This window comes from Perca flavescens, chromosome 7 (assembly GCF_004354835.1).
Source record: "Perca flavescens isolate YP-PL-M2 chromosome 7, PFLA_1.0, whole genome shotgun sequence".
Lineage (NCBI taxonomy): Eukaryota > Metazoa > Chordata > Actinopteri > Perciformes > Percidae > Perca > Perca flavescens.
In genome coordinates this window covers 6,378,382-6,398,739 of record NC_041337.1, presented here as the reverse complement: position 1 = coordinate 6,398,739, position 20,358 = coordinate 6,378,382, and the positions used below count along the sequence as shown (strand labels likewise).

General features: G+C 41.2%; 1 protein-coding gene across 1 annotated transcript in view; it reads right to left on the bottom strand.

The window, feature by feature from the left end:
- The window catches only part of LOC114558444 (ankyrin repeat domain-containing protein SOWAHC), a 29,898-nt gene extending 10,593 nt beyond the window's left edge, over positions 1 to 19,305 (bottom strand). The window contains exons 1-8 of the mRNA XM_028582454.1: positions 18,974 to 19,305; positions 15,103 to 15,164; positions 12,691 to 12,903; positions 11,867 to 11,989; positions 6,119 to 6,175; positions 5,596 to 5,697; positions 3,313 to 3,324; positions 3,162 to 3,164 (exon numbers count right to left, since the gene is read on the bottom strand). Of these exons, the coding sequence (XP_028438255.1) occupies positions 3,162 to 3,164; positions 3,313 to 3,324; positions 5,596 to 5,697; positions 6,119 to 6,175; positions 11,867 to 11,989; positions 12,691 to 12,903; positions 15,103 to 15,164; positions 18,974 to 19,106 (705 nt within the window). The 5' untranslated portion in view covers positions 19,107 to 19,305. The remainder of the gene's footprint in view (positions 1 to 3,161; positions 3,165 to 3,312; positions 3,325 to 5,595; positions 5,698 to 6,118; positions 6,176 to 11,866; positions 11,990 to 12,690; positions 12,904 to 15,102; positions 15,165 to 18,973) is intronic.
- Between the last annotated feature and the right edge of the window lie 1,053 nt (positions 19,306 to 20,358).

The window sequence follows — 20,358 nt, the reverse complement described above, 5'->3', positions numbered from 1 at the left end:
GGTGCAGATGTTGGCTAAGTTACCACATCCACTCCACTCCTTTTTGAGTATGACCCTGAATACAGTGAATCAAAAAACGGTAACCATTTCACAATTACATATTAACTGTGGATAGATGAAAACTTTATAACCTCAATCGTTACTTTCGCCGAGGAGGTTATGCGTTGGGTTTGTACGGTTGGGTCACTTTGTTTGTCTGGTTGTCAGCAGGATCGCGGAAAAACTACTGGACCCATTTTCATCAAGCTTGGAATGGTGTAGCCGATAGACAAATTCGTTAACATTGTGAGATGGGGCATGGCCTTGGCAGAGGTCTGCGCTCCACTAGTTTTTAACTTCTCTTGATTGAATGATAAAAAAGACACTGAGAAGGTTGTGAAGATGGAGGTTTTCAACCGCAACAATGTTGAACTGTGAAGTTTTTATGTCCAACAGAATTTAGAAGTAATTTCAAAGATTTTGGGGCGTAATTTCCGTAACGTTTGAAATCTTTTTTTTTATTTTTATTTTTTACAGTTGAAAACCAAATCGCACCTTGTTCAAATAATGTCCTTAATATAAAAATCAGTCTGTTGGTTTCTTAAACTTGTTCAAACCATCCTCAGCCTGTATCACCATTACATCTGAGTCACAGAGCTAAGCATTCCGAGAAAAAAACCCATTTATTTTTGAAAAACACATTAACCAAAACGTCATTAACCAAAACGTAGCAACGTTTGTACGCTGTTTCCAGAGTCCTCAAAGACTTTTTTTAACCGCCTGACCGAAAAATTATTAAGACTTTGAACCTGCTCTCAAATTGTGCCTCTTTCAGTTAATCCAAACAAAAGATGGCATCCGGAAATAATGTCCTTGCTTTAATTTAGTCAATATGAACCAAAATGTAAACCTTTTTACCATCAGTGATTTTTGTCTATATCAATGTTGTATTTTCTTACAAAATAATGGGTTCATGGGCGCCTGGGTAGGAAACCTGGTAGAGCGGGCGCCCATATACAGAGGTTTACTCCTCGACGCAGCGGCCGCGGGTTCGACTCCGACCTGCGGCCCTTTGCTGCATGTCATTCCCCCTCTATCTCCCGTTTCAAGTCTAAGTTGTCCTATACAAATAAAGGCCTAAAATGCCAAAAAATAAATAAATAAAAAATAATGGGTTCATATTTTTCATGTGTTATAGAAAATAAATGACCACATATGTTGTTTCCGGTTACCTGGATTAGGAAATACAGTCGCACCTCAAGAAACGGGTTAAAAATGTTTTTTCTTATGACGCACCGAATCATTTTTTCATCCCCGAGGTTAGAAAAGTCTTTGAGGATTCTGGAAATACCCTCCGAACAGCTGTAAGAGTTGTTCTACGACATCACCGGGCACCCATTTAGCAGAGAAACGGATGTTTAGCTCTGTGATGTGAACGTGATAATAAGACACACGAGGCACAAACTGGGGCTCGCACGCCGCTCGAACAACACACAGGTCCTTTTTCTTTTTAGGTGCTATGACACTAATTGTGCTAACCGTGGCACTACGAGCCTGTCCAACAGCTGGCGAGAGAGAGAAAACTGTCCGCTTGTGTCCACTGAAGGGACTGAGGGAGCGGTAGGTAGCTACGCCTCCTGGGTGTCGGGCGTCTGGGAGACAGATTGAGATAGATGCTGTCTGGTCGAGTATCTCCGTGTCTTTTGTCTGTCCCCCTGTTGCATCTTGAGACAGATTGGCCAAAGGGCTGTTTGACAGGCGGCTCGGCGGGTCTCCCGGTGTGCGGGAGTGATGGACGAGGCCGAACAGGATGCTGCGTCTTCCCTTCCTGCGCTTCTGTTCCTGCCCACTGGGGTGGCCCCTCCCCAACCCCCCCACCTGTCTAATCACTCAGGGACATCCCTGTCCCTGCCACGCGCTCCCCAGTGAGGGAAGTGGTGGCCAAAGAGGGCTGCCCGTCAACGGCCAACACAATGGCCAGTGTTCCTGACACTTGATGTGGAGGAAAGACAGAGGGGAGTGATGGGCTAATGATGTACTTACAAACTGTGCGGCAGAGGAAGTCCGAAAGTCACAGCAGGAATGGAGGCCCACGTCCCGACGAGAAGCAGGAAGAGAGGGGGAAAAAAAAAGCGTGAGACTTTGGAGTGAGAGGTGTTTGCGTGAGGTGAGATCTAGGTGTCCCGACCTGTCTTCACTTTCAAGCAACTTCATGTTTTAAACCGCCCGTTAAAAAAAAAAAACGCCTGATCCCAACAAACATTCGGTCAGAACAGGAAACACTTAAGTCCTCCCAGGATGAAGAGTAATCCCTTCAGTCCTGGTCAAACATGTGAACTAGAGCCTGGTATTTGGTACACTTAACTTCTGTTGAGCACAGTGAGGACATGACGCACTGCAGATCAAATATGATACCGCCTGATTTTAAAAGACTGATTCTCAGGAGTCCTGTGATTCTCTGTATCTCTGTACGTTATCTTTGGAAATGCATCCACCTTTGCGGAACGGGGAAAGGCTGAGGGCTAAAGGGAACATCAAAGAGGCCTGGGGGGGATTTAGCACCTTCCCAGAGACACAACCAGCATTGTTCTACAATTAATCCCAGCCTGCTCTATTACTTTCAGATTATCTTTAAGTGGGTGAAGTCTTTGGGGGGGCATTAAGACTCTCCTTAATCCCCCCCCCCCAGCATCTCCGTACACTTCAATGGCGGCCGTGCTATCTTGTCCGGGTGGGGATGGCAGAGGCTTAGGGCTACTCTTAGAAGGTGGTCTGCACATGGCCACAGGACAGTGTGAGAACTGTGACACAGGGGAGGGACAACAAACATGAGCTCAAATCTCTTAAGCGCACAGGGAGACAAATAAAAGGATTTGGGTTGTCAGGGGGGCACAGGAGCTAAAAAGCTATCTTTCATAATCCTTTTGATAGTGGACCTTTTGAAATGCATGATCTGGATGTTTTAACACAGGGTTCTCAGAATACTATTAAGGGAAAGGTCTCGGCAGAATGAGCTTGTGAAAGTTATACAAGCAAAACGCAGCGAGTCCGAGAGCGACGCAATCACAATCACAGATGAAAGATCAAGAAGCGCAGAGCCGAAACACTTTCATTCGACGCAAGCAGTTCCAACAGGCTACAGTAGGCCTTCAGAGTTCTAATTACACAATGATGGAACTTACCCCCTGAGAAGGATGGTCATGGTCACCGAGTCGGGAGCCACATTGTGTCAAAATGAGAAAATAAGAAGCTTTAAGTCAGACAAAAATCGTGTTAACAATAAGTGACATAACTGCACCACAACATGCAACATGTGTCCTATCAAATACTCACCGAGGTGAAGTCCTGATTTGAAAAAAAAAGACACAAAAGCATATGTTAGTGAAATCATGTATCCAACCACATATATATTTTAGTTTTGTTCAATATATATATATATATATATTCTTGTTACATTAAAAGATGGTTACGGTTTATTACAACTTCGGAACACTGCACCCACCAAAGTGATCGCTGACATCTGAGAACGGGGCATCATCACTATATCGAAGTCCAACCGAATGAACTAAACTAGGAGCTTAGAAGTCCCTTTTTAGTGCATTCTTGTTTGCGTGAAGATTAGGGAAATTAGACTGATGACTTTCTTTTTTTAAACGACAAACTTAATTTTCACACAGAAACAAAAACCCGACTCCACCGAAAGCTCCTCCCTCCCCAGTAGCAATACAATCTGTATTTATTTCATCTTTAGATTGTAATCACCATGAAATGATGAGCAAATTAAGTTTTATTCCTGTTGTTGATTCACTTTAACTTCTCATCGCCGCTCCCTCTCTCTCTCATTTACTTTCTTGCACTTTTTTTTTTTTTTTTTTTAAACCAGTCGGGAAGCCGTAACTTTTGTTTTAAATGTCAATAAACATCACGTGAAATGTGATACTCACACTATAGATACGCTAACCTGACAAGCCAGACCCACATCAAGATGTTGGGTCTGGGAACTCACCATTGGCAGGGCTCAATCCGAGGGGCGGGATAAACCGTTGTCTTTCAAATTCCATCTGCGCGCAATAGGATAGCACTACAACCAGGCAGAGGAACGCTAGTTGATAGATTAAACTTTTTCCGTATCCGGTCGGCAAAACTCCGAACACATGCCGTTCTTTGTTCTTTTCTCAAAGAAAAGCTGAACTCCAAGTCTTCCAGACTTGTACAAATGTAGATGTGTAAATTAAGTACGTAATAGTGAAAAATATGAAGCACATTATCTGTGTTGCTTTAGTGGGATTTTTATTGCCTGTTTGTAGTCAGATCTTTTTAGGTTCCATTGGTCTTTTATTTATTCTTTTTTTTTTTCCCTGTAGCAATGTGCTGTATTGAGCCAATAGAGTATCTTCAACTTTTAATTTGCTTCAGAGATACCTGCCTTTCTGTTAAACTCTAAAATGAAAGTGAATTGAACAAGGGAGATTATTTTGAAAGCCGATTCGAAAGACCGCTGTTCGCCAGAAGCAGCAGCCATCTTCTTTGTTTTCAAATAGCGTGGAATTCACGCGGAACCGTCGCAACTCTGCCGTACTTATGTTAAGCCCGCCCACCGACTCTATACACGATGTGATTGGCCTGACTAGAGTTTGGTTTTTAGCCAACAGAGAGTTGCTAGACTGACCCTGGCTGCAAATTACATTTGCTGCTGCTAGGGTGCGTCTAGATTTCTAGGCTAGAGATACTCAGTACTTCATTAATTTGCGAATTAAGTTGAACTCGAGTTGTCCTTGCCATTGGAAATACTAGTCCCAGACTGTTTTGGCAGCTAGTGATAGTGAAGCTATAGTAGAGGTTCAGCAGTTTTGCCAGATTATCTAAAACCAGTTTATTTGGAGGTTAAACTGAAAGTGAACGCACCCGACATGTCATGTCTCGTTGCACATGAAACTGAGTGCAGCCGTAACTATGTTTAGTACACTAGGTTAAAGATGAGCCACGAAGTCGGTCAGTGAACTGTGACGGGAGACTCACGAGGATCCGCTACAGTGCACCCTGCGAGGTTAGGGTCACATCATGGGACAGGCCGTAGATGTGGGTTTAATAACGTCGTATGAGTTTTTTATTTCAAAAAATGTTGCAATGGATACACTTTAGTAGAAATTTAAGATTTAAAAAGGAAGTTAGTGAACTCGGTGCTTTATCACAACTAAATAATCCAAATTCTAGTCCAAAGTAAATGGAGACAATGCAGCAGGGTGATTAACAAGCTTTGACAAGCATTTTCTCTTTTGCTGTAATTTTTCAAGGACAGTTTTACGTGTTTATCACTGATGACCTTCTTACAATACACAAGCCAGCAAGGCCACAGAGATTTAGCCTTGTGTCAGGCCATGGCTGTCCCTCAAGAGACACGGGACGACTTACGGGTAACAATTTTACAGTTCGTCCTTTCTTCTAAATAAGTTTGGCTATCCTCGCCGTTTGTTTCAAACCGTCTGATTGTTTTACTGCTTTTGTTTCTCGCCCCATTAGACTTTTTTGATGTTGACATCGACACATCCCCAGATGTTGTTATTATTACAGACATATAAAAATAAAACATCCCGGGGTAATTTAGGGCAACGCTACCTTCTTGTTTGCCAGCGAGGGGTCCTGTCTGAGCAGCTGGGAGAGGTCAGGGACTCGAGCACCTGCAGCCGAGTAGATCCACTCTTTCTCTATAGGATCCAGCTATACAGAGAGGGGAGAGGGAGCTCAGATGTGCACACACATATATACACACACACACACACACACACACACACACACACACACACACACACACACACACACACCCGACACATCCTGTTGTAGGCTCTTTTGATAGTGCTTGAAGCTACAAAACCTCTAATCCATTTCCTATGAATGACTGAGTCACAGCCAACTCACACATAGTGGGAGACACCCATGATCACACAGTTTACACTTTTACTCCTGTTATTAGTTTAAAGGGAACAGGTAGCGACACCACAGGGAGAGTGAGAGAGTATGTCCAAGACCAAACCCTAACGGTCATTTATCATTAAGAGACTTTTATAGCCCCTCTCTAAGCCTTTTGTAATAAGAAAGTCATAATAAAACCATAGGAAGAGGAAGTAAAAAAAGCACTTACAGCGACGGCAGCGGAGCCCATACTACCCGTAGACTCCTCATCTTGCTCTGACTCGGACTGAAAGACAGAAAAAGCGGTGACTCAGCGGTGACCGAAAGTTAACTGTAATGGTCGCAGCATCACAGGGTACATACGCACACACACACACACACACACACACTTACACACACACACACATCCACTTTCACACACTGGTCACACTGCTGTGATGTTTTCCAGCTGACGGGACGTGACCAAAGGGTGTCAGACAGACAGAGAGGTAATGAGGCAGCGAGACAAAGGTGCCGGTTTCACACATAAGGGGTAATGAATAACAATCCAATTAACAATTAAGCAAAAAAAACAACACGCCTACAGTCAGGCCATGTGTTTTTGTCACCATTTCGGTCTGAAAGGGTCAAGACAAAAACTCTAAAAGATAATGAACACGGCCGTCTGGCAGTGTATAAAAGTGTCACTTTGGCTGATTTATGTGAGCGTTTTTTTTCTTTCTTCTTTCTCGACTTGATTGCAAATTGTTCTCAGATCAAACCGAGACGTGACGTTAAAACACTCGGCTCTTTCAAGTCTCATGCACAAACTGCCACACGTCAGCGCGCTGAACATGAAAAGTGGAGGGATTGTATTTATCCAGCCTATTCCACTCTGGCCCGTTTTTTTTTTTTTTTTTGCACTTTTGGTGGAGACCAATAATAACAACCAGAAAAAAAACATTGTTGGGCATGAAGGTAAAGACTGAGAGGTTACAACAACTGCAAGGCCTGCAACTGTTATTTTCATTATTGATTCATCTGTTAGTTATTTTTTTTGTAATTATCCATCTCGTCTGTAAATTGTCCGAAAATACTGAAAAGTTGCACATCTCACGACGTCTTCAAGGTTTTGTCGACCAACAGTCCAAAACCCACATTTTCCATTTACAATTAATATAAAACAAATAAACTAGATGCTATATGCTTGATAAATGAAACCATGAATCAATTATCAAAATTGGATCGAAATTTGAGGATTACATTTCTGTCAATAGACTTATTGATTGATCGACTCATCGAGCATGCGGATGATAGAAATATCATCAGTTTTGCAAGTGTATGGTCATAAGCTTTGAATCGTGTAAGTATTGGACAAATTTGAAATGATGACCTGATGGTGGTGCTAGAAGAAAGGTTAAGGAATCCCCAACGTAATTACACTTTATCCTGAGTTAGAGTTTAGATTCTCTGCCCGCGTGTTTTTTTTTAATCATTACTTTCATCATTCGGATCCATTTGCGATCCATTCCATTCTGAATAAACGAACAACGCAGTTTACATGCTTCGTCCTTGTTGCATTATTCATTAAGATAATTCTAAACAGATGTCTCGGAACTGTAGTTGAGAACGTCCGTTAGAACGGCCCACGTAATTTCAGGGGGTCACCAGTAGGATTCATCCTCTGGGGATCATGAATGTCTGTACACATTTTTATGGCACTCCATCCAATAGTTGAGATATTTCAGTCTGGGCCAAAGTGGCGGACCACCAACCGACCGACACTTCCATTCCTCTAATCAAAGTGACAATATCCAAAATGAATTAATCTCATATGCTAATCTCCCACAGGCTGAAAGATAGCTGTTCAAAGATGGTTGTCCTAAGCAGGGAACTGTAGCTGTAGCTTGAATTCATGTCCGTTACATTGGATCTCTATGGTAACAGGTTTTACAGCTGGAGGAAGAAAATGGCCAAAACATCCACAGAAGCTTTTTTTCCATCTTGTTTTTAAAATGCAACATTTAAACACATAACCTAAACAAACATTTGGTAAGGATCGCAAAAATGCTTTTTTTTTGTAAAGAACTGAGACAGAGATGCACTGAAACATTTTTGGTTACACTTTACTTGAAGGTATTTTCATAAGAGTGACATGACACTGTCATGAACGTGTCATAAACATTATAAACAAGTCATAAACGTTTATGACTTAACGCTTCTTTTAGTGTCATTCAGTTTTTGTCATAAGTTAGGGTTAGGGTTCATGTGTCATGACTGTGTCATGAGAGTGTCATGTCACTCTTATGTAGATACCTTCAAGTAAAGTGTTGCCACATTTTCTTTAGTCCAAGAATAAACTTCTGTTCTCTTTCTGGAGGACAAATATGTAATGGGAGACAACCATTTCAAAATGCCCTTTAAAATATCTTTGGCATTCATGTACTGTAGTTTATTTGTACTTACATGCCGATAAAGATATATCAGCGCTATCTTTTGAGGTCTAATTGGAATCCATTGTAATTCAAGCTGACGACAGCTGACTATTCTCTATGAAGGACCAAAATACAAACTGAGATACCAGATAAGGACGATGCTCTCCTCCTGATTTAAAACTAAACTTAAAGGAGCTCCAGAGAGCCATCCTGCATTTAAAAGCACAACATTATGAATGCCAGTTCCTATCAACAAAGCTTACAGCCTCAGGTGTTGTGATTAAGAAAGCAGCCAGGTAGCTTCTGTAATGTGAAACAACCATCAACACTGGGTGTCCTAAATACAAAAGTTCAATGGTGTGACTAATACCTTAAGCAAACGCACTTAATCTGATTGCTGGTGCTATATTAACACACTTCAACATATTTCATCTGTCTATTGTGTAGGCCATCAAGGGAAGCCACATATCTTTCTCTTGGATTGATCTCAATCTCTTTAATGGGCACAAATGATTATTATCTTTCTAATGAGTTCCAACATGTTGCTGCTTAACATAATAACAAAGAGCTTAATTTAAATGCAGATTCTCTCCCCAATGGGTCCTCCTCCCACTCACATTCAACATACTGTAGGTTGCAATACTAGGTAATTTACTTAGCACCACCTGGTGGGTAAAGGAGGAACCACTAGAGTGACCTGGAAGTCAGTCTGTCGACCTCAAATGACCCTAGGAGAAAATTTACTGTATGAGTCCAAGTTGTGCCCTTCCTCTGAGCACGTACAGTCATAGGTAATAAAACAAATTTAAATGTATTTTTCATCTACATGACTTTCAGAATGACAGGATATTAATCATATAAACTTCAAATTTAAATCAAAAAGGTGCCAGCGACCAATTAGTGAGCTTATATTTATACTACAAGTTCATTATTTCAGACACAAAGGTTTAAATAAAAAGAAGTGTTAATGGTGATGTATATGACTTCCGTAGTTTAAAACAAAGCTGCATAAAGCCATTTACACTGACGCCTACATTTCAAAATGTAATCATAAGCTGCTTTCCGACCGGAGGGATTTTTGCAGTTCCTAGAACATAAAATTCCTAGAACCCTTTTTTTTCTTGTGTTCCAACCGTACCAATTTGGGGATTTTTAAGTTCCTCTGGCCGCAGTTCCTGTAACTCTTTCAGCTCCTACTTCAGGGCAGGGTCTTTTCGCTGTTCCCTTTTCAGCATAGGAACCTAGGTCAACGAGGGTCGGGTTTTCCGGTACAGACAGACCAACAACGGGACAATTTTCGCCATCTTATTCATCACTAAATTCACTTCTGACAACACTTTAGGCAATAAATGAACTGTTTAGATTTCGAATATAGGCAGTTTTGCTCAAATTCATGCCAAATTGACAATTTGCTTCAAAGTTTTCGGATCTGCTTAAAAGTGGACTTTTCCTATAACTAGGTTCCTGTAACTACTTGGTCGGAAAAAGGCTATAATGTAAGCATTGATAATATATTGCATTAGGTTGTTTTGACTGAGATTCCTGAATGACCACACACTAAAACAATGTTTTTGTTTATTCAGTGTTCCAACATTATATTTTATCATTTCTGTAAATGTTCATTTTAATATTAATTTACAGGCATCTTATGTCCCAACAGCTATCTTACTCGACAGTCTATGAAATACTGTCACACAGCCTCGTATGGATAAACTCTTAACTGGTGGGGAAATAATGAATATTAAAGTGGGCCGTTTGTTTACCGTACCCCCACGCCCCAGTCAGATAATCTCGAGTGCTCCTTCATCATCACTCTTCATGTCCCAAACGTGTTGTTTTTAATGGAATTTTTAAAGTGAAATTGAAGTTACTCAACACTATTAATTAGGCCTATATATTTTATTCATACAAGACACAGAGGTCCTATATTGTCTGTTTTTTGTTGTTTTTTCAGTAGCTTTGGTAAAGTTTGTATTCATATTACTACCTCTTGGAGTGGCAGACGCTGAACATTAAACCATATATTCGTAACTTGTATTTTTCTATTTTGATGTCTCTGCTTGCGTGCTAATTGGTTTTACACTCAATCGCGTCTCGTGTTGTTCAGGTGTTACAACTGATTTAGGTTGTCTGGGAGGTGCAGTCGTCTTATCGTAGCTGCTAGGTTATTGGTTATTGTGACAATAAATATACTTAAAATCAGCCTCACATTTGTACTCCTAATTGTGTGTTTGTGTGTGTATATGTGTCGAAATACTTCTTATGGCAAATCATAATTCCTCCAAATTAATTGAGCTACTCACCAGTCTTTCCAAATACCCTGGGGGTACAAGTACCCTTGGTTGGAAATCATCGGCTTTTTAATAATGACTGTAAAAACGACACAAATCACAAACGCAGCATGCTATGTTACGTCACAAATACCGTATGAATAGAGCAGCTTCAAAAAAACGTCTATGATGACTATTACCGGTGTGACTTTTGAGACGAGCAAAATTATGATTAACAAAATTGTGTCATTCATTTTCTGTGGATCCACTAATCGTTTCCCATCAGCATCATATTTCCGCCTCTTTTCCAGCCTCGTTTGGCCGGAAAAGGAATGATATACCTCCAGCCTTAAAGGCAGGGTTGGGGGGCGCCCGGTTAGCTGACCTGGTTGAGCGTGCGCCCCATGTACAGAGGGTTAATCGTTGTCGTGGTTCTGACCTGTGGCCCTCTGCTGCATGTCATCTCCCTCTCTTTCCCGTTTTCCTGACCTAATCTGTCCTAAAAAAAAAAAAAAAGGCAGGGTTGGTAATGTTCGCAAGATTTGAAAGTAGCACCTCCTCTGGGCTTCGCTAACCCCTCTCCCTGACACAGACGTGCACGAGCACCGCTGTATCGCTGCCCCAGAGTGGAGAAAGGACCGACGTTTTACCTCATTACATTACATTACATTACATGTCATTTAGCTGACGCTTTTATCCAAAGTAACTTACAATTGCTATATATCAGAGGTTGCACGCCTCTGGAGCAACTATGGGTTAAGTGTCTTGCTCAGGGACACATTGGATGATGTAACACAGTGGGAATCAAACCCAGATCTCCCACACCAAAGGTATGTGTCCTATCCACTGCGCCATCACCACCTACTTCATGTCTCATTCAACGGCACGCAAACGGCTGATATTATCACAAAGAATGTTTAAAACTGTAAGCAACGCGGCGCCAGCCCACTGAGCTCAGGCTCGTACTTGGGAGGGGTCGATCACCATTGTGTGGACAGCGAGGCAGTGATTGGTGGGCGTTTTTACAGGATTATGGCAGCTACAGGTGACGGGTCTTTTTCACTCCTTTTTCAGAGCCCTGAAGTTATTTGTTGTTGTCGGGGTGTAAAGACCATTTCAAACAATATATATATAAAAAAGTGTATAATGGAAATAGTTACCAACCCTGCCTTTGTAAATGAAATACAACATGCATACCTACAACCACTGGTAGTGTAAGTGGCAGTACATACTCTAGCCAGCGAGTACCGGCCCAATATTCAAGCACTGCCTCTCTTATAGCCAAATTGTCACCTTTGACCCTGAATCTTTGTCCAGCTCATCGTCCCCGTTGCTTTGTGCCGAGGGTCCCTGGGTTTGGATGACAGGAAGTTGCAGTAGAGTGGGCTGCATGAAGGCTGTTCCTGTCTGCTGGTCCTACAGGAGTACAGACATGATGTGCTATAAATTTAAACTTCAAACATTTAGCTGTGTGAAGTGCTGGCTGAGGATAACGGACAGCGTTAGCACTCAGCTTTTTTTTTTTTTTTTTTTTTTGTTGCACCATCTGGATGTGGATAAATGTTATTGTTAATGTTTTTGGTGCCTGTTTAAGCAAATCATGTGTGAGAACATTAAACCAGCAGCATGAAATACATTTAATCTTTCAAATCTATGATTACATGCTCAAGTTTATTGCAGGAACAATATGTAAAAGTACGTTCAGAGGATTATTGTGCATTAAAACCGGCACATAGTGTTTATTTTCAGTCAAGTGCTTCTATGCATTAAACGGCTCTGCCTTTTATGTAAAGACGTGATAAGCCCTTTGACCTTCTCTTTCTCCTCATAGTGGCTAACTTGCTCCAGTAACAGAGCATTTTTCTGTTCCACTGTATTTCTCTGTGTAAACCGTGATTAAATGCTGACACATGGCTGTGAAAAGGCAGAGGACACAAAGATGGCCCTGTTTAGAAATAAATGCGTCAGTCACATAAAGAGTAAACACTGTGCTGGGGTGGTGATAGCAGGATCAGCAAATTGCGTTTCAGCGTCCAGACTTGTCGCTGAATCATAGCAGCTTGGCCCAAAGTTTATTTAGTTTTTACAGATAGAAGAGAATAGAATAGCGAGCGTACCTCTGCAGCACCATCGGGCCCTCCACATGACATCTGCTCATCCTGCTGTGGATGAGAAGAAGCCAAGGCGTCCGTTGCGTCCCACTGTACAGTGGCCGGAGCTCTGGCCGGGCTCGAACCGCTCTGTCCATCAGCGTCGGTCCCGTGATGTTTGGGGTCTCGTTCATGCAGCATTTGTCTGTATTTCTTCTTTAGGACAAGATACTTCTCACCCTGCGACAAACGCAGTCGGTTTGCACAATATCATTTGAAAAGAAATCCACAGTCAGAAACACAGACATGTAGGTTAGGCTATACTGTCTTTCTTACAATAACTTCTGTGGGGTTTTTTATACGTACTCTTGTGTCTAGTAAAATGGAACAGTATTGGCATATATTATAGAAACTGTTTTTTGTAATGAGAGGGAAGGAATATAATTTTTAAAGGTCCAATATGTAATATTTGCACTGTAATAAATCCAAAAATGACACCATTGCCTCATCAGATATTAAGGAAACATGTTAAACTGAAATACTATCTTTTCTGACAACAATGCTAATATCAGTATTTTTTCTTTTTGAAATTTACATTCCGTGACGGAATTTATGTTTATGTTTTGATCTGTGTGTTGTTATCAACGGTCCAGTTTGACAGCCAGGACGGGTTGCCAGATATACCTGTAAAAACGTAAACCCAGCGCGCTACAGCTGTAACGGTAGTACAGCCATGAAAGCAGCAAACAAACAAACAGGATCAACGGAGATAGATTCTACAGTTGCGTGACCAGAGACGTAACAACCCCCTGGTAAATATTGGAGATGTATTTGAAAGATGGAGACAGCTTAGATCCCAAAAGGACGCAGAGTTGGCTTATTTTCTCCTGAACAGGTAAGCATTAGCTTCAGGCTAATTTATCACAGCTACTAGGGATGGGCATTTTTTGTCATTTCAACATTTGTGTACTCACATTGAATTATATAGCTAGAGTACCCAAGTTGGTTTCTCGCAAAAACAATTGAGACATAGCCAGTAAAGTCATCCCGACTGGTCCTGGCTAACGCTGCCATGCTAACCCTGCTAACTGTTAACGTTACCGGGAGGACCAGGCAAGCAGCCCATGGCTGTTTACAGCGTGTAGCCTCTTCAGCGGCTGGAGCCGACAACGGTGAGTTATTTTAAGCCACGACAGGGGGGCTGTAAATCGGAAAGAGAGGACTGTGAGTTTGCAGTGCGTTTAGCGATTGTTGCCGTAATTCTAAGCCAATGAAGTGTGTTCCGTCGGCAAGGTAGTGGTATTTTTAGCGTTTCGTATTGTAATTCTAAGCCGAGGAAGTGTGCCTGACTGGCGTGTGGAGAGGACAGTGAGGTTGTTGTGTTTTTAGCGGTTCATACTGTCATTTTAAGCCGAAAAAGTGTGTCTGTCAGTTGGTTACAGAGCTCAGCGTGAGCACGGGCTTTTATGACTGTCAATATAGCCAGCATCTACCGTTAGCTACTCCGCTGTGCTGTGGAGTAATGTCTGGCTATGTGAGACTAGCATCTACCGTTAGCTACTCTGCTGTGCTGTGGAGTAATGTCTGGCTATGTGAGACTAGCATCTACCGTTAGCTACTCTGCTGTGCTGTGGAGTAATGTCTGGCTATGTGAGACTGGCATCTACCGTTAGCTACTCCGCTGTGCTGTGGAGTAATGTCTGGCTATGTGAGACTAGCATCTAACGTTAGCTACTCTGCTGTGCTGTGGAGTAATGTCTGGCTATGTGAGACTAGCATCTAACGTTAGCTACTCTGCTGTGCTGTGGAATAATGTCTGGCTATGTGAGAAAGGCGTCTAGCAACATTGTTGTGAATGCTGCGGTCTCAGCCTGGCAACCCCCGTGAACTTCGAGTCTGGGCAGGAGGGGGCGGGGGAAACGACTCTCCATATTTTGAATTGGTAGTGCAGTAACTATTTTAACCGCTAGCTGCCAGTATTACACACAATATTACATATTGCACCTTTAAGTAGGTAATTCAACTTTTTTTGTGTAAAAATCAGGCACAACTTACTTTTTTTATATAAATATATGTCTAATGCCCTTTGAATCCAATTATTTGGGGATCACAAGTCAGATTAGTTACTTTAAACATAAACTGTGGCAGCACCAGTTCTACTGTTCATTCATTTTGTCAATATGTGAAAATGCGTCGTAAAAATGGTTCCAAGGAAAATGAAAACTGCAGCTGCAGTCCCTTGGGGGAAACCAGTGGGTACAAAGAGTTCTTTAAAACAAAAAGCAAAGATTAGACAACTCCTTAATACGTCATGATAGTTTTGCTGGAACATTTCATAACTGTGATCTAGTCGCCTGTTTATGCCACAGTGGTGAGATATGAGTAAAGCATATACGGCAGCAGAGGTTTTTCCACAAAAGGTAAAAATATTTTACTCACATTCTCTGACTTCACCACAGCGATTCGGTCAATGATGAGCTTGAATTCCTCTCTGTATTTAGCTGCAGGGAAAAACATATTTGAAGTAAGAACTAAATATAGCTTTTAATTTCTCGCATTCAGCAAAACATAAGTGGTTCCAACCAGTGGTGTAGTCTAATGTATTGTAGTGGGTATACTGTACCACATAAATATAATATTATATAATTTTATATAATATTTTTTATTTATTTTTTCCTGGCTCAGAATGGGCCTTGGGGGCATATCAAAGTGTGGGGTCTGGGTGTCCTCCCACAGGGTTATTTTGAGCGTCAAAGACTTTCCTGCATTCTCATACACTTTTATGCACCAATTTATGGTGGGAAAACCTTTATTTATCCTATGAGAAGAAAAACACTGATGACATCCAAAATATATTAAAAATATAATGGAATATAAAGCAGTAAGGGGGCTTTCAGATCAGTGAACTAAACCTGGATCACAAAAGTTGACCCCAAAGCAACAAAGGACATAATAAAATAGGCTACTTATATTTGTCTAAAATTTGCGGTGAAGGGAGGATACTGGCGTTAGCGTAGGCGGAGCATTTGGCCCCTACGCGCACACTACGCACCGCGCTCAGCGAGGTGCGGGTCGATGAAAGATGAGAAGGGTCTCTGCATGTTCTGCAGTGTTAGTTTAGTTTGCTGTCCCATTACTCGACCCCGTATTTGTGAATGCAGATATCTGAAGTGGAAGTTCTGTCACAAAACTATGTTGCTGTGTATCATTGCACATTTTTAAGTGGGTATATGGAAGTCATGGAGATTTCTTATTGGGTATACTGCGTATACCTGCGTATCATGTAGACTACACCACTGGTTCCAACACCCACAAATTCCAAGTGAGGGTGAAAGGAAAGCGCACAAAACTCAGCTCAGCTGCCTTATGTGGGTGACAGAAATAGACGGCGATAAAGAGTTTGATTTACTATAAAAACACATTAAGTTTTTCCAGATACAGATGCAGCTAGAATGTAATGGTGTCTCTTTACAATTGATGTGGGGTTGTTGAGCTACAGTCCGATGGAGGATTTGCTGATTTGTGTTTCTGACGCAGTAAGAGGAAGGAGTTCTGCTGCCGTGTCTGTTTAGCTGACAAAGCTAGATGCAGCTTACATTGTAAAGAAACGGTTGCTTCAATGAAATCACAGCACATTAAGCTTCAGAGGAAAGATGTTCCCCTGCAGCTAAGATCCAAACACATCACAGTGCATCCCCAAAGGCAAAAGCCTGACCCTCACTTAAGACCTAAGTAAAATATTTCCTGTGGGAAGCAAACAAACTACAGCTGATAAACCTCATCAGATAATGCTTTCTTCTTTTAGTTTACAGCAGTGAGCACACATGTGCAGACTGTGTGATTAAGAGCAGCCAGGTTGGCTAAACAAAAGAGGAATTTTCCAGGCGTAGGTATTCCATTCATGCATAGGTGTACATGGGCACACAGCTCAGGACAATTGAAGTGTTTCCCTTTCCTGATGCAGACGGAAAGAACATTTGTAGTAAGATAGTTGTACCACTGGCGTTCAACAACAACAGGAAATCCAAAGGAAGCAGCCACTTACATCTGTCTCAACAAAAGAATTCCTTGCTCACCAACATGACACATTATACATGCTAGTTATTTATTAGCCAAAGGTCTGCACAAACAAGGACCTCCCACACGCACACACACTTGTGCACCCCTCCCCTCCCCCAACACCGTTATATTCCCACCATGCCCCAGTTTTCCAGTCTGATAAAAAAAGCAACCCCATTAGAGGTCTACCTCCAGTCATGCATGTGGACTTAATTGTGATTAAAACACTATCATCACAATTACGACATCGAAATCTGCAACCACATGCTACGACAGACTTCAAATGTCTGGGAAGCACTTTTCTAATTGGACAGACATGTCAGATGGCAGAGAATCAAGGCAGCTCTCTAAACCTCTGTCAACAACTGCAGTGCTTACATAGCATCTGGACAGTACATGCTGGCAATGGCAATACAAGGTCACTTTGGATAATCATTTAGGGAGGTTAAAATATGTTTGCATGTCAGGCGGTGCCAAAAGTAAAGGTACAGTTGAATCATTACAAGCTTGTTTGTATTCTGGGCCAAATATATTTTGCAGTCATTAGCCAGTGAAGTGTGCTTTGTCTTTTAAAGGGTTTCAATGGGATATTTCTATTTTAGGTACACCTATAGCTAAAACCAATGCAAGCTAATACAACAGCACTGCAATAAATCTTGTCCATTCCACCAGACTGTCACAATCTTTGTGTCACAAATCATAAAAGTTGACATCCTAAGCAATACAATGCAATGTTGCTCAGCGAATGCACGTTGCTACAACCTTACTTAGTCTGGTGTGACCAATGGCTTCTGGTGGCTAACGTTGGCTAATATTAGCAGGCTTTAGATACTCCTGGTGAGGTACAATGTGTTTACTATCGGTTTTACTTTTGTGAAAAATCCTTAGTTATCTGTGCCATGTTAAGATGTAGTACGACAGTAACACAAGTGGAGAAAAGTTGGCCAACTTCAGTGACGTCAGGTACAAAACAATGTCTACTAAAGTTAGCTAACTTTAGCGCAACTAACAATTCTTTTTTTTATAGATTTGTCTAATGATTATTCTCTCAATTGATTAATTCAGTTTGGTGTATAAAACATCGGAGAACAGTTAAGAAAAATGCCTTTGTTTTGTTTAACCCACAGTCCAAAACCTCAAATTTACTGTAATGTAAGAACAAGAAAAGCATTTGAGAACCTGTAACCATTTAAATGATGGTTTTTTTGCCTTGAAAATGATTGGAAATCATCGCTGCCAATTAATTTTCTTCCCATCAACTAACTGATTGACTATTTGTTGCAGCTGTAGCTAGCCCCCTGAAGTGATTGGGCATATATGTAAGTGTGCAAATTCGAGGAATTTGACTCAGGGTTTTGGTTGCTCTCAATCAGAAAATAGACAAACGGCTAAAAACAAGGACAACAAAGACCAAGTAAGTCTGTAGCCGCATAACCCCTGAGTGTAGCAGAGCTGATTGATACTGTGTGTTGTTGCTTTTTAATTCAACTTTTCATTTGTAACAGGAAGATTGCGTCGTTGTTTTTAAAAGTTACATAGTCTAGCTTTAAAGTGGAATGGACAGGCTTTATTATAGGGCTATTAGCTAGGTGTTAAGTAACGTTACACCCAAAAACATTTGTCTAAAGAAGCCAAATATGGGAGGAATTTTAGTGTAAGCAATGATTCAGAACAGTTGCATAAGCATGTGGGTGGAGAAGAACAGCAGGGAGTCACACGGGCAAACATCTTTTCAGCAAATAGTGGAAAATGGTGAATTTATAGCACACAATTATTCCTCATTTTGCTGAAAGACCACAGCTGTGTCTGAGGAGCCACTGGGCCTTCTTGCATGGTGGTGACATATATTTCGGTGATGGGTTTGTGTTCAGGTCCTGTGTTCAGTTATCAGGCAGATACAACTGGCCTGGGGGAGGAAATGACACAATTCCTGCTGAAACTGTAGCTAGATGTATGGAGGGGCTTTTAATGCAAACCAGATGTCTGCTTTACAACAGCGGGAACACTGAAAGGACATTTAAAAAAAAAAGCCGTTTGTTAGAGCAGACTGATGAATGTTGCGTTTAAATAGCCCTAAATGAATCATGTTAGTCCTACTATGTATGAGAAGTGGGGTGAATTTGAATTGAATTTGTGCAGTCTCACAGTACCGAGCACTAAACTGATGCCGCGCGAGCGCATCACATTTCGCCATTTTTCGGGTTAATATTTTCACCCATCCGAATCCACGAGACGACGACTCGCTACTTACCACGGAACTGCAAGTCACTGTGGCCAATAAAGGGCTTAAATGTCTTCAGTAAATCTGCATTTTTGACTCTGCCTGAGCTGCCTCCCGTGGAGTAGAAATAATCCAGCAGCGACTCTTCGCTCACATCACCCATCTCCGCTCAGTGTTTAGCACGTCTTTGTAGCGACCGGGATTCAGTTTTGAAGATGTTTGCTATTCTCTTGGTATTTTCGCCCCAGCCATAATGCAGTCCTCTTGGCTAATTTGTTGTAGTAAGTTTATATCTAAACTCTACTCCACCCAGACGAGCGGACCGCTGCTGCTGCGCCTCCTCCTGTTAACCCTTTAAAGACACCAGCATCTTATTTTTTTACCCCTCAACCTCTGCGTTAGGGTGTAGCTGCTACAATCAGGGTTTTTAATTTTTTTGTAGCTTTCAGCACACCACTTATTTTTGTTGAAACGCGCGAGGCCATAAGCGTGTGCGCCGCATACTCATTACTGGAGGTGATCGTGAACGTCTCACATTCATGTAGTAGACTAACGTTAAGAGCAATTTTATGGTAGTATAGGCCTATGCCTATCTATGTAGTTCTTCTCAAAATGTATTCAGTGGTGGAACAAGTCATTTTACTACTTTTTATTTAAGTGAGTCATTCCGGTTATGCAGCAACATTTTGGACTCAAAACATTTGAACAAATAATAAATGTGTTTTTCATGTTTATTGCAATAGTTACATGATTAACTGTGAGGAAAACGCATTAGCCAATGCCAGGCACTCATGATGACTGGTTTATAGTTTACTTATATATAACAGGCTGGGAAAACTTGAGCTAAGTTAGTATTAACATTATGAAACATGGAAAATAGTGAAAGTTGTGCTCACCCTAAATTTTGAGTTCCCTCCAAAAAAAAGAAACATGTAACTTCCTGAAAATGGTCTCAATGGAATTGTAGTCGTCTTCTTTTTGTGGAAGGCGAGAAACTACAAACTAATAAACAGGGTGGGAAATGACTTTGGTGACAGTTAATTAAAAAAAAAAAAAGGTAAAACAATGAAATAAAACTATAGTTCTTTCTTTTTAATGTGTGTTATTCTGTTTATGTGATTAAGGTAATTTAAGCCACTTGTTATAAATATTTGACATATTTTAAAGAAAATATGAGGAAGTCAGTAATGGAGACAGAATTGTTCCTACATTACAGGAATGACCCAAGTAGAAGTAGCAATACCAGAGTGTAGAAATACTCTGTAACAAGTAAAGGTCCTGCATTCAAACAAGTAAAAGCATAAAAGTATTAGCATCAAATTATACTTAAGGTACCAAAGTAAAAGTAGTCATTATTCATAATGGCCTATTTCAACAACATTTCAACATACTAACCCCCCAACATAACACAATAA